At 34.2% G+C, this 14812-nt stretch overlaps 1 protein-coding gene across 3 annotated transcripts in view; it reads left to right on the forward strand.

The window, feature by feature from the left end:
- Positions 1–9643, forward strand: part of TXNL1 (thioredoxin like 1) — a 32725-nt gene extending 23082 nt beyond the window's left edge. For 2 of the 3 annotated variants that reach the window (XM_077892005.1, XM_077892016.1), the window contains 4 exons: positions 711–883; positions 2896–3000; positions 7992–8034; positions 9408–9643. In XM_077892005.1, the coding sequence (XP_077748131.1) occupies positions 711–883; positions 2896–3000; positions 7992–8030 (317 nt within the window). In that variant the 3' untranslated portion in view covers positions 8031–8034; positions 9408–9643. The remainder of the gene's footprint in view (positions 1–710; positions 884–2895; positions 3001–7991; positions 8035–9407) is intronic. The other variant, XM_077892015.1, reaches the window with a different exon arrangement.
- The last annotated feature ends 5169 nt before the right edge of the window (positions 9644–14812 follow it).

Genomic DNA, 14812 nt, shown 5'->3' on the forward strand with positions numbered 1-14812 from the left:
AGTCTGAAAATACAAAGTATTTGTAAAAGCAGTTGCTTTAGAGATGAGTAAGCAATATGGATATCTCAAGATTCCTTAATCAGCCACAAAATACGGGTTTTGGATTGTACCCTGAAGTTAAAGTGACTAAGGCATTCTCTAAATGTGATCTAACCACTTAACATATCTTAATCCCTAAGATGAAATTTGGCAATTGTATAGTTAATTTCCTTTTAGCTAAATGTTGTCACTGGTACTGCTTTTCTCCTAAATAACAAATAGACAGTTGTTGCCAACTGCAAGACCCAGCGCAAATGTTAATTTCTTTTATGAAACTTTTTGTTAACCTGCATACATTGTCAGACTATGTTTCCACCTTCCCTCTACCTCCTCTCTACCTCCTCGCTAGTAGTATTACATGTATCATAGTATATTTTTTATAGCTGAGGACAAGGAGTCTGTGTTCGTATATTTGTATGCATATGTACATATGTGTTTCAATGTAGTATTCCTAGGACTTAGTATATACTACTAGCAGGCATTTAAAAAATGTCTATAAAAAAAAGAATGGCTATGAAAATACTCAGAATTTCTTAAAGTTGCTAAAGATTTAAGTAGATATGTGCATATGTTTGGATGTGTGTCTGGTTGTATAGTGTGAATGTAATGGTGAAGGAAGGAAAGTATTGCAAGTTTGGTTTAACATTTAATTTTATTCTACCATTTTATAGGTCAGGGTCCTAAATATGTAAAAATTTTTATCAATCTGCCCCGATCTATGGATTTTGAAGAAGCGGAAAGAAGTGAACCAACTCAAGCTCTGGAACTAACAGAGGATGATATTAAAGAAGATGGCATTGTCCCACTTCGTTATGTTAAGTTTCAGAATGTTAACAGTGTAACTGTGAGTATTTTAACTATATTTAATGCGTTTCTGGGTGACAGTTCATGCTATTATCTTCAGTATCCTAGGTGATTCTAAATGGTCCTTTACAGTAGGTTTTTGTCCACTTGATTTGAAATGAGTAAAAGTATATAATTAACTAATTAAATTTTCTTTTTTTTAATTGATATGCCCTAAAGAGGAAGGATAGGTTGATTTTTTGAAAAATTTGTGAATTTGTCAGTTTACTTACTTTATACATATTAGGCAGCTTCTATGAACAATTTAATCTAGAACATTCTTTATACTTAAACTGAAGGTATTTGTAGATTATCCTTCATACCGGGTGATGAGTGATAATTGTAAAATCCAATTTATTTTTCTAGAATGTACAGTTTTTAATAGTGTAGTGGTTATGAGCTCAATAAAAATGACTTTTTAAAAGAATACGTTTACATTATCTTAATTTGCATTAAGAAGTCAGCTGCTTCTTAGCAGTTATTAATTGCTTTTGTGAGTTTTAGTAATGAAACCCAGCATATGCTCTCCAAACCACCACCTCCTCCCTTCCATCCCTCCCATTCCAGTCCTTCAGAGGAGGGCATAGGAGATAGTGGAACACCTAGAAAAAATGTGAGAACGAGCACAGAGACCTTGAGAACAGTCCTTCCAAACTAATGAAATGATTCTGGTTTTTGTAAATTAGAGGGTGCTATGTGTTTACTTTAGGAGATTTTCACTGTAATTTCACAGGATACATTTAGTAGGAAGATGAAGGATTATAATTGAGATTTCAGTATTTGAAATATTCTACCCAAATGAAATGGATGAAAATGGTTAGATTAAACTAGATATTGGTTATCAGATATTTTCCTGACTTTTGTTTGTACCTTATCCTCAATTGATGCCAGTTGATATATTTAGTGATGGAAGGAAGGCATTTATGGGGAAAAAAAGCCCTTTCAACCCAAACATCTTGATATAATCTCCATCACTGAGAATCACTGTACATGGTTATCTTGAGATAGGCCCAAGTCTATGTGTACTGTGTCCTATCTCAAACTATTTTATTTTAGTCCGTGACCTAGTCACAGGAAGTATGATTATCAGTTTTTTGGTGATAAAATTGAAATCAAAATGACAGTTTTGATCAGAAAGTCTAATCAAAGTAAGTAGATGAATTTTAAAAGCTGTAAATATAAACTTGTGTTAATTTTCAAAGAGCATTACAAATAAATGGAGAGCTGGTTCTACCTATTACAGACTCGGAAATTTTAGTAAGCTTAGTTTGAGGTGAATCTGTGCTTACCTATAAAAACACCAAAAACTGATTTAATGCAATCAGAGAACAAAAAGAAGTATGTCTTCTAAATCAAGAGAGGCAGTATTCTTAAATTAACAGCATCTAGAGTATTGCATTGTTGTTTTTTAAAGCATATAAAAAATCCAGTATATTGAAAAAGGATCTGTAAGTAAGCTGTTGTCTACTAACATGTGAGCAGAGTTTCTACCTAGAAAGTATAGAGTCAAGCTTAAAGAAATATGCCGGCTATGATATAGTTTTAGGAGCTGATTTCCAATACTATTTTTTCTTTTAGTATTTTAGGAAATTGAATGAATGAATGATTATCAGAAACAAAGAAGTGCAGAGGCTTTCTTCTGTCAAAAACCAATTATAATAAAATTTCAGCAGTGGTCTGCCCACTGTAATGAATTTCATACTTGTTCAGCATTCTTTGTAAGGAATTTAGTTGTGACCCCTCCACACCCTCACACTGAATTATCCTGAACTTGTGTTGGTGGGTGTCTTGCCATGACATCCTGGAGAATGTGAAGACAGCAGGGCCCACAGTGGAATTAATAGTCCTATAGCAGTGGTAGACTAAATGTAGTTTGGGTTAATCCTTACAAAGAATGGAAGACATTTTTATTAATAATCTAACAAAATCAGTTTATGAAAAAAAGAACAATCATTAATGTAAAAATTCTTTCTTTCTTTTTTTTTTTTTCTTTTGATTGGGGGGGGGGTATAGATATTTGTTCAGTCCAATCAAGGTGAAGAAGAAACAACAAGAATTTCATATTTTACTTTTATTGGTACTCCAGTCCAGGCAACCAATATGAATGACTTCAAACGAGTAAGTTTGTTTTAAATGGTATTTAGGGAAAGTAAAAATATAATTTTAAAGAAATAATTTCTTAAAAATCAAAATCATACCATGTCATGAAATTTTAGGTTCAACTAGGGCAATAGTTCTCCTAATAATATTTTTAGATGTCCAACGAAAGACAGTTTCTAATAAAAATAAGTACTGGTACAGTGTCTATTAATAAATGGTATCCAAATAACAGGGTAAAAATATTTACTTGGTGAGCACAGTATAATGCCCAGAATTGTTGAATCACTATGTTGTACAACTGGAACTAATATAACATTGTATGTCAGTTGTACTTCAATTAAAAAAAAAAAAAATCCTTGCCTATAGTGAAGTAAAAGATAGATAAAAGGAAAGTAATTTAACTAAATAATTGTTTGGTTATAGAAAGCAGTTAGGAATAATGTCAAAATAGGAATAAGTTAAAATCATTACTATTAATGAATTTTAAGAATTTTGCTGATATTAAGATTTTGATTGTTTCCAAGGAAAACATTTAAAATCACACGAATAATTTTAAATCAAAATGAATGGGTTCAGTTTTACTGCACTGAGATGCCTTTAAACCATGTCTGTGTGCTTAAGGACCACGTTGCACATTTTCAGTGAACAGGTGGATTATGTATATGTATGTATATGTACGTTTTTGTTTTGTTTTGTAGACACAGTCCTAAGGGTTGCAGAGAATTTATAAGATCAAAGAGAACCTTAGAAATGAGGACATTTTGTACCTTCATGGAACAGCTGCTCCTTGGTCACAGTTCCTTAGGGAGACTTGTAAAGTAGTGCAACCACAGATCATGGAAATGTTAGCAGGAGCTTCCCCCATGCAGAACCCAGTTGCTGTACCCAGGTTAAACATGCAGCAGCACGGGGAATGTAGGTGTGGCTGTGTTTCTGATGGCTGCCTTTGGCAGTCAGTCTAAAACTGGAGATGATTATTTGGGAGAAAGTTTCCTTAGGGTCTGGAGGAAGAGGCACCCAGCTGAACAGTTAGACCCCTGCTTGGTAGGAAACTGAAGCCATGGAGCATCCTGAAAACTCTTTATTCTTTTTGGTAGTATCTACAGATCTCATTATAATTCAGTTACAAAAAAATTCATAAAATTGCATAACTGTGGATGAGCTTATAAAATTGTATGCTGGCTTTTAGCAGAATTGATAACCTTGACTATAGGTATTTTAACTGCTCATTTTTGAACTACAGTGACTTCCTGTCTCATTCTTAACTTTTGGGAACTGTAGGACAATTACGTATTTAGATTTGTTTTGTCAAATATCTGACATGTATAATGACAGGTCAGAAGAAACAGAGATTAAACATCTACATTTTTATGTAATGGGATATGCTGTACCGGGCAACTGTGTGAGCACCAAAGAAGTTTGGGCTGCCTGCTTTGTTATATTACCTGTTTGAATTAAATGTCATTGGATTTGGCTTCAACTGCCTTGCATAGTTTGTTTTTAGCTGAATTCCTTCATAGGATCTACTCTAAGCTCTATACCATTCATTAATTTCAGCTCAGGTTCCCTGCTTCTCACCTCTGCTCGTGCTATTTGGTTTCCATTTTTCTCTATGATCACTGCTCCATCTTGGCCATTTTCTTACCAGCCTGCCATTCAGTCAGCTTTTCTAATATGCATTAATGATCATCCATCGAAGAATCTGTCTCCACCTTTTTGGTTTTAACATCCTCCCTTTCCTATGCCTTCTGGCCTAGTTTCTCTCTCTTTTACTTACCAAACTACCTTTCCTGGACTATCTTTAGGTTAGCAGAGATGTTAGACTTTTCTTGCTTGGGAATATTTGTGTTTGTTTAGTACATTGGCTATGTATCATTTAACTAAATACTTTTTAAATTTTAGTTAACACTGCTATAGAGCAATAGTTCTCAAACTTTTTAGTTTTAGGACCCTTTTACACTATTTAATATTATTGAGGGCAAAAAAGAGATTTTGTTAATGTAGGGTATATTTATTTAATATTTACCCTTTAAGAAATTGAAACCGAAAAATTTCAAATTATTTATAAATAATAAACTCATTATATGTTAACATAGATAATATTTTTAAATTAAAATACATATTTCCCCCACATCAAGACCAATTTATCAAGAAGAGCATTGTTTTTGCTTTACAAATTGTTATGCTCTCTAACTTAATAGAACCCTCTCATTCTCATGCCTGCTTCTACATTCAGTCAAATTTGCTATCACAGATCATGTAGCCTCTGGAAAACTCCATTGAACACCTGTGAGATAGTGAGAGTTAAGAAATAGCAATTTAGCATTATTATGAAAAGAGTTTTGAATACTCCCAGAAAGGACCTCAAGGACCCCTGGCCTAGACCACACTGAGAAGCGCTTTGGGAATAATTTAATACTATCATGGACTCCTTTCTTGGTGCTAGTCCCTTGCTTTTAATGTTTGATAAATTTGAATGGGTTCAATGATTTTTTTTGGGGGGGGGGTTTCAGAGATTTTATGTATGTTAATATTACATTGCATTTCTTTTTAATTTACATTTAATTTCTTTTTAATGAGACTTATGTCATTCATTGATTGAATTGTTCCTCAAAAGTAAGCTAAAAACAAAAAAACCCCTAATACTTCAGTGCTTTTTGCATTCAGCTAAGTCAACAACATCAGTGTAGGCAAATTGCAATAAAAAATTTTTTATGTTTAACTGAAATTGGCCAGTTTAGATTTTGTATAGATAGAGTCGCTTATTAAAAATTATAAATGAATTTGGTTTCTAAAAAAGGAAATAATAGTTACATGGTGTGGTACTTGTTGTCTCTGTAGTATTATGCTAGATGTATAATCCCTTTGTATAGCAAGTTTATATTCTTAAAAGATAATATATAAACATTTGGAAAGTTGATCAAAGTTTAGTTAAAGTCTCTTCCTCTAGAGGGTATTTTCATGCTTTCCTAGCCCAGCAATAGATACTTAATTCTTCCCAAAAATGGCTAGGAGAGGACGAGAATGTTTTGGGGAGGGTCTTGAACTAAACTTTGGGAGTCGAAATGGATAGCAGTGAAGGAAAAGATAGCAGTGGGCACTCCAGGTAGAAGGGAAAATAGGAATTTTCCATAGGCATGAAATGGGAAGGTGCAGGACTTTATTTAATCAGTCTGAATTTCAAAGGAATTAGAATTTAAAATTTCAAAATAGATTTGGCATGTATTTTATCAGCTCAGAGGGGAATGCTTTGATACCTCGTTGTGTAATGAAGAAAGCTGTAAAAAATGGTTTAAAGAATGATAAAATAGAATTGTTTTGCATTTTCAGTTCACATTTTTATATTGTGTGAGTTGTTTCTAGATAATTTTAGTTTTCAGAGTATCATTGATCTTCTCCTTATGTCACTAAGATGACAGAAGCTAAGGTAATGCTAATGAACCTTGGATGTGGATAGAAATCTTAGACCTCCGTGCATGCTATTCTAACTTTAAAGGTTATACTTTTAAGACCTCGTAGACCAGAACACACCTCCCACTTGTCTGTTCTTGCCTATTATAGGTGTTGTGCACAGATTATAATATACATTTAGGCTCTTTGTTGTTGTAAATGGAGTCTTTGTGTTGCAGCATGAAAAGCTTGCCATCTTAATTGGAAGTCGATATTTTCTTTGCTAAAATGTGCTCTTTATATGGATTGCTTTATTTTAATAAAAAAGTAATAACCTACAAGTATACACATATGAGCCAAATTGAAGAGGCTCTTGCTTCTTGGGGAATGAGGTGCATGTGAAAAGCAGAGCAGATTTTCATCACTGTAATAAAAACAGACTTTTCTAAACTGGCCATTCACCGTATCAGCTATTTTTGTAACATTTCTGTCTGTTTATTTTTCAGCTTTTTTAATGCAACTCAAATGAACTAAAAACAGAAGATTTTTTAAAATGAAGTAATATAAAGATTGACCTTATCTCACTCTACTCCCCTCCTTGCTTCTCTGCTCATCTAGCACCTGTCTGCTCTCACCCTTCCCATGTTCTCGCCATTGTTGGTGCAAGATGTCTCCAGCTTCTATCATCTGGATCAGCCTTGTTACCTAGATTTCCTCAACCATCTCTTTCTTCAGATCTTATTCTAGCTGTGTGTCTCGGTTGGCATTTTGTTTTGGTTTGCTTTTTATTTTGGGCTTGCAACTAGGTGCTTTAATTTCATTATCAGACCATGTTGCTCCCTGACTTTTATTTTCTCACTTTCTCCTATCTCATGTTTCATTTTTGGTACTATATTTTGAGAAATCATATTGCAATAAAATGTTGTTGTAAATGCTTTTAAAATGCTTTTAACTAGTTGGATGTTTTAATCCAATCTAAAGTTTAAATTTTATTTTTTGGGAATTACAGAATCATTTTGGAAATCATATATGAACAATTTCATCAACGTCTTTTATACTAGAACTAGTATGGTATATTGATTAGGCCGCAGTTAAGAGACATGGATTTTCTTTTCTCAATGGAACTGCAGCCCCAGAGTCTTTTTTTTTTTTTTTTTAAGATTTTATTTATTTGAGAGCACGAAAGAGTGTGTACGAGCAGGGGGGAGGGGTGGAGGGAGAAGCAGACTCCCTGCTGAGCTGGGAGCCTGATGCAGGACTCCATCCCAGAACCCTGAGATCATGACCTGAACCGAAGGCAGATGTTTAACCAACTGAGCCACCCAGGTGCCCACCCCAAAGTCTTTTTGCTGATTAATTATGGGCACGTCCTCTGCTTTGCCTACCCAAGTGAGCTCAAGGCATTGAAAGACGGACTGAATGTTAGGTTGGGTTAAACTCTTAACATGGAAGATCAATGGACTCTTTACTGAATAAATATTTTTGACACCTAATTTTGATGTACCTAGACTATTGTTTGAGGTGTAATATAAACACTTAAAAATGAATAAAATAGTTTCTTTAAAATGTTTGGGATGAGAACATCCATATTGGAATGCTGAATTTCTTCTTTTTTACAGAGAGTACACATTGGAAAGTTGAGAGTTATCAACCTGTGAAACAGTATGCAGACTTGTGTCTTCTGTATCACATCTGCTAAAATTTTAATTTTTAATATTAGTTTTTGTTTTTTGCTTTATCTAATAGCTCTGTGTTTTGTGTGTTCCCAAGTGATAATAATGATCAATAATGCTTTCAATCTGTATCTGCTTAAATTCATTAGTGATACAAATACTACTGCCTCCCCTTCTTTCTTAAGAAGGCTCTTAAGCCCTGAATATTTTACTCTTATTTGTATATTTTTATGAAACTATCTCTTTAGCAACTTTCTGGCTTTTGGGGCTTTCTAACACATAGTTTCTGTAGAGTAGAGAGGAGATCTTTTAAAGTAATGAAACTGGTTTTCCTCAAGGTTGGGAAAACAGCATGCCTGACATGTGATTGGGAATTAAGTGGAAGGGTTTTTATAATCTTCTCTCATGAATGATGTTGACCCGGCCATGTTCTGTTTTAGACCCGACATGTACTGAAGACCTTTATGAGTTTTGTTTGATTCAGACTACCATTTGGAACAGAATCTGTTAAAATATGAAAGTTACATTTACAAATGTACATAGAAGTCTTTTTGTATACAAATATATATTCTATAGCTTGCAGGTAGATTTCTTTAGAGGCATTTCTGCTGTGAGAATATATTGTCTAATGATAAACGTCAGGTTTTAGTAAATTATTTGCTTAAAACATAGTTGTAGAACCTTCCTACAGAGGATTTGTTTTCTAGCACTGTTGGTAGAAACCAAGTGTATTCTTACATTTTTATGCTGCCACGTTTATACCAAGTAGGACATTTTTAAAGCCCTCCAATGGAGAATATTTCTAATCGTTGACAGAAACAAGATTTATTCTTTATGTTTTTTTAAAAAAGAAAATACGCAAAATTAGTCATTTTTAATCTCTTTTCATTACATATCTGCATATTGAGAGAAAAGTCTAGAAACCTGTCATCTTGGGCATTTAGACATAAGTTTAGCATTCTCTTTTAATTCTAGGGTATTTTGTGATCGACATTTGATTTCTAATTGCCTAAAAATAGTTTGCCAAATATATTTCACTCATATAGCATCATCCTTTTATTAACTTCTCTAAACTGTCAACCTTGTTTTGAAAAATTGCATTACTTTTCCTTTAAACAGTGTGGGAAACCAAAAATAGCCTGCATGTGTTTTATTTTTAATTCCTTGAGGCTGGGAGGAAAGGGAAGGTCACAGTTAGTTTCAACAGTGAAAATATATACTGCATGCCCAAAAAAAAGGGGGGGGGGATAAAAATTAATGCCAGGCTTTAAAGATGATTACCAATTAATAATATTATTTTGAAAGTAACACATATTTCTAAATAAATAAGATGTACATGTAAAGTTATTTTTGTTTTTCTAGGTAGTTGGCAAAAAAGGAGAAAGCCACTAAGGTACAAAAGACACTGGAAGACCATAATGCAATCAGATCTACAGCTCCTGGATAATTGCTTGATTCTCATCAGAGACTGTCAATATTCCATTCATTGCCATTACCAATAAATCATTGCTTTTGTTCGGATGGTATCACTAGTGTTTTTATTGTAATCTTGATACATGCAGTTGTAAATAAAAGTCACTACTTTTGCCAAGCTTAAATTTTGTCATTCTAATAACTATTTTCTCTTCTTCATTTATTTGAAAATTGGCCCACTTCTGATTTTAGAAGAGACTTATGTGTCTGGTAGCATATTAAAAGCCAGTTTTTCTCTTTAGGGGAGCAAGACTGTTTTAGGGAATTAAGAAGTGCGTGTGTGCTCTATACACACACAGAAATGGACTTGGAACAGCTAAGTATGTTAAGATGAGTGCTAACCCATATGTTTATTAAACATTTGGGTATCTGGGCTATAGAAATTACTCAAATTATAATCTACCAGAAATAAACAAGTTTAATGAGAATTTAACTGTTCTCACTTAAAACTGTTAATGGAACCACAGATTTTAATTCCTTCTGGATGACCTTTAAAAAATTGAGTCTGCTGTTTTCTTTACTGTTGAAATCTGACCATGGGGGAAAAGACAGTATTGTGAATTAATGCAGCAATAGTAATTAACATTTTTTAATCAAGTATTTATTAACTACCAAAAGATGCAACGTTAATATTACAGAGAACATGATTTAAGGTTAAAAATGAATTGGCCAAATTATATGATGAAAGGTATTTCACAAAAGTCTAGCAAAACAAAATATTCATTATTAGTTTTTTAAATATTAAAAGTAATCTAGAAAGTATTGGTAAATTTAATTTTTTCATTTTTCTATTTTTAAAATTTAATTTTAATTTCTCTGAATATTAGAAATTCAGTGTTTGAAAAGAGTACACAGACTATTAGTTTTGATTCACTTAACACCTTTGAGGGCATTTTTGTCTAGGAATATGGTTGAGATAGCATTTTTGCCTTTGAGAGACCAATACATTTGTACATGTTTATGGGAAAAAATTATGCAGAAGTATTTGTGTTAAAATAGTCACTTTCTAAAACCCTTAGTGTCAATACATGGTGTTTAGTTCCTTTCTATGTGAGCACATTAACTAGCCTGTGATGATGTCTATATACTTATGTATTTCATAGTTACTTGCCTTGGGTCAAATGGAGGGGGAAGGGCAAGAAATAAGAGTTCATAACATTCCTTAATATAGACCATCTCAGATTAATCACGTCTGAAGTTAGGGGTATGATTAATATCAAGAGTTTTGTTTTACACTTTTGTACACTTAACCTTTTTGGGTAATTGTTAAAGTGCCTCATCTTAAGTATTGCTGACCTTATCCTATTTATACTTGACAGTTTGAAAACCAAGTGAAAGTAATTTCGTATGTATAAAGGATTGGGTATCAGATTTATATTGTTTATGTGACTTTTCTATAACAACTGGTTGCATTATACAAACATTCCATGATTACTCAAAATTGTAAATAGTGAAAGTGAATGTTTATAGGTAACTATAACATGTTTCACTATGGGAAATTTTACAAATAAACATACATAGTTGATATTACTTAAATCATCAAGCTGAAATGCTGTTTTCTCCTAAAACAGTGTATGTGTGTGTAGGTATACACACACACACACACACACACACACACGGAATATATATATATGTATGCTGAATTTTCCAGGTGAATAAAAAAGAACATTTGAAAACACCCAGTTATTTTAACCAAAACCATTCCTGAGATAGTGTTTTCTAGAAAACTAATACTATGTTATTTGTTTTGTCAGACATAGCAGGGAAAAAAAAAAGCACCCCACAAAACTTTTCCCTCAATTTACATATTTTGTCATATTTCACATCAGGATGCATTATCTGATTTGAAACAATAATGAAATAACCCATAGTAGAAACAAGAGTATTTGAGTACAGAGCTTTGCAAGAGAAGGCTGAGGTCAAGGGTAACACATGCTCTTTTGCCCATGGCAGACCTTTATGATCTATTTTGGCCAAATTATCCCCCAGTCTCATAATGGAGGTAGCTACATCATCTATTGGAGTTGACATGTGAGTTGAAACCTGTGTGCCACTTGGAGATGTATATTGTATTTTTTTGCAGCTTTTGCAGGGCAGTGCAGGTATTGCACACTTGGCCCCAGCGTTTTATGAATGGCTGCTATTAATTCAATGAAAAAAACATATACTTAATGTTGAGGGTGGAGGGCTTTTACACCTAAATAGTTCAGATCTTCCTGTGCCCCTCTTAATGTCTACAATAAATCTTTAATTCTGAAGTAAGAAAGCACTGGAATTGAGTTAGGCAACTTAAACCATCTCCTTTGTCATACATTAGAGAACAAAAGAACTTTGGGGCTTCCATGTTGCTTGTATTAATATTCAGATACTTCAAATTGGTAGATTGGGTTTTGTGTGATATACATGGAATTGGTCTTTTCTAACCTTAGATAATTTTCTTTGAAAGAAAAGTAACTTAGAATAAGAAATCCATTCACTGATCACTGAAGGGAAACCTTGAAGGAACATTGCATTATGTTCTCTTAGCTTAACACCATTATTAGATGTATTATTCTGCATGTTTAAAAGTTTTCCAAACACGTCTGTTTTTTAACATATAGCATGTTAAAATGAACAGGCAAATGAAATTTAAAATAATGTTTATTTCCCAATGAAGCCTATATTGCTTAAGAATAGTGATGTCATTTAAAACATACTTTATTTTTAGATCAATACTTTTTTTACATGCCCAGCACTATTAGCTGGCAGAGTGGAGATTTTACAGGCTAGTAAGATTACTTTTAGACTTTGTGGCCCATGCAAAATTATTACTTGGGAGAATGTAACCAAATTTGTCCATAAAGTAACTTTGGAATTTGGATATACTACTAAAATTACAGAGAGCCTAGAATACTATTAAAAGCTTACCATCTATAACCCTAAACCTGCTAAGGTCTTTCTCCTTCCTCTACACTTGCGAGGCTTATAGATGGGAAAAAAAAGTTTATTTAGGAATTAATTCTGGTAAGTCGAACAGACCAGAATTAGTTGTGAAAACATGATTTGTTGATTTATACTTGGACATGCATTTGAGATATTGGCACATTATGTTACTTGAGCATGATCTTTGAAGTTTGAATCTGCTCTTCCTGCTTGTAAGCTGTGTTATCTTGAGCACGTAACATACTAGGAGTTTGAGTCCACTTGTGTAAAAATAGAAACATTACCTTTTAGGTTTAATGAAGGTTAAATGTGTTACTTTGTATCTGCAAGAAGGGTGCTTCTCCTGTACCCTTAGTCCCATCTCACTGCTGTTTTAAAAGGCTACGGTTTCTGCCGGACATAATGCAGTAGCCTCCAAACTGTCTCCTTCCTTCTGACCTCGCCTCTATAATGTGCCCTCCATATGGCTGCTAGTCATCTTGCCTTTCTGAGGTCTTCATAATGCCATTCCCTCCAGGCCTCTACCTTACTCCTTCACTGTCAGCACTAGCAGTTCTCAGAATGTACCTTGGTATCTAAGGCCTTCCTCTGACCTAACTGGTCTACCTGACAAATTCCTACTTACCTACCCGTCTCAGTCCAAGCAAAACCAGTAATGCTAACACACAATGATTGTATGCCTCTTGCTGCCGTAGCGCCTGTGGTTGTTTCATCCTGGCATTTAGCAAACAGTACCATAATTATTTGTAGTTTTATTTGCTTTACTAGTTTATGAGGAGTAATGCAAGGATTTTCCCCTACTACCAAACCAAAGTTGCTTATAACTCTATCATCAATATTGAACAAATTGTCAGGTTCCGAGAAGAGAGATACTTAAGGCCTAAGAGATGTAGAATTTGCAGTTTAGGAAGGTGAGGAAGATAACTTAGCAGTAGTAAAGGAAAAGTGCATGTTGTGTTCATAGAATGACAAATAGAGGGTTTCTTAGGTGAAGGAGCTGGAGCTGGAGCTGGAAGAGCAAGTAGACACTGACTGGAAGCTGCTATTGCCACGTGAAAGAGATCAGACTATTCTTAGTTTTTGGGAGGGGGAAAGTAGTAGAAGAGCCCACACTGACTCACAAGTGTGTCACTTTTACAATTGGATGTAGAAATCTTGGTTCCAAGGAAAAGCAGCAAGTCCAGAGGGGACAATGAGTATGGTTTTGTCTTGAGCGGTATATCTGAAACGCTTTTTTGGCTTTCTGGTGGGGATGTGTCATAGGTACATAGGCAGGAATGTGGTTTTAGAGCCTAGGGCTAGCCATAGGGAACTAGGAGTCATTTAGGTGATGAAAATAAAAATAGATACATGAATGGGAGTCTCTAGAGGGAATGTAAAGGGGAAGAAGGAAACTAAGGAACAAATGCTAGGGAATATGAATAAATACCAAGGAATTAGAAGACGAGCCTAAAAAGAATGTTCACCAGGAATGGTTAGAAGGGAAAACAGGAGGATTGGTATCGTGAATGTTAAAAAGAGAGTAGTCATCATCATGTGTAGAAATATTGAAATTAGTAGACATATCCAATTGTCAACCCATTAAGTTGTGGAAACAATTTTGTAGCGCTTAATTATTAGAATCATTGATTATATTAATAATCCTATGGTTGAAGGGGGCGTCAGCAGACAGAATGATTCTGAAACCCTTCTGGCAAAGAAATTTAGAAGCTTCATAGTCTACCATTGAACACAGTTTTACATGACAATTAGCAAGGCGTGGAGATGATGGCAACATTCCATAAGAATATGAAACACTGCTTTGAAGTTGTCATTAAAGGCTTTAGTACTTCCTTATAATCAGGTGCCTTTTTTCCTGTGTTTTGTTTGTAATTATAAATTTTGTCCCATCTGTCATTCTAGAACATTCTTTCATGACTGCTTTTATTCTCTTAAAAGTTGCTTATTTCACAAAGATAATTCCTCAGTCAGATAATTCCTGGATGGGTCATTTAAGTTTCTTAGTAATTAAGGTTTGTATTTTTATAGGGTAGTATTGAATGCGTAAGTCATTTTATCGCTGTTTTGAGTTTCTGAGTAACAGTCTCTTCACTAGATCCCTATAGTCTTCCTGTGACCAAGGATAGTAAAATTAGTGTAACAGTTTCGTTTCCCTGGCCACATAATTCTCTCAGGAATCAGCGCACTGACAGCATTAGGAATGCTTATGCATTGGTTCAGCTTTAACTGCAGAGGACTTTTTCAATGTAAAGATGGGCATTATTAACTCAAAAAGGACAATGGCAGGGAGCCTGGATATAAGTGGATAGGCCAACTCAAATCCCTGGGATAGCCTTGTACGGAAGTAAATAGGAGTGACCTCATCTGATTTT

This window comes from Canis aureus, chromosome 1 (assembly GCF_053574225.1).
Source record: "Canis aureus isolate CA01 chromosome 1, VMU_Caureus_v.1.0, whole genome shotgun sequence".
In the NCBI taxonomy this organism is placed as follows: domain Eukaryota; kingdom Metazoa; phylum Chordata; class Mammalia; order Carnivora; family Canidae; genus Canis; species Canis aureus.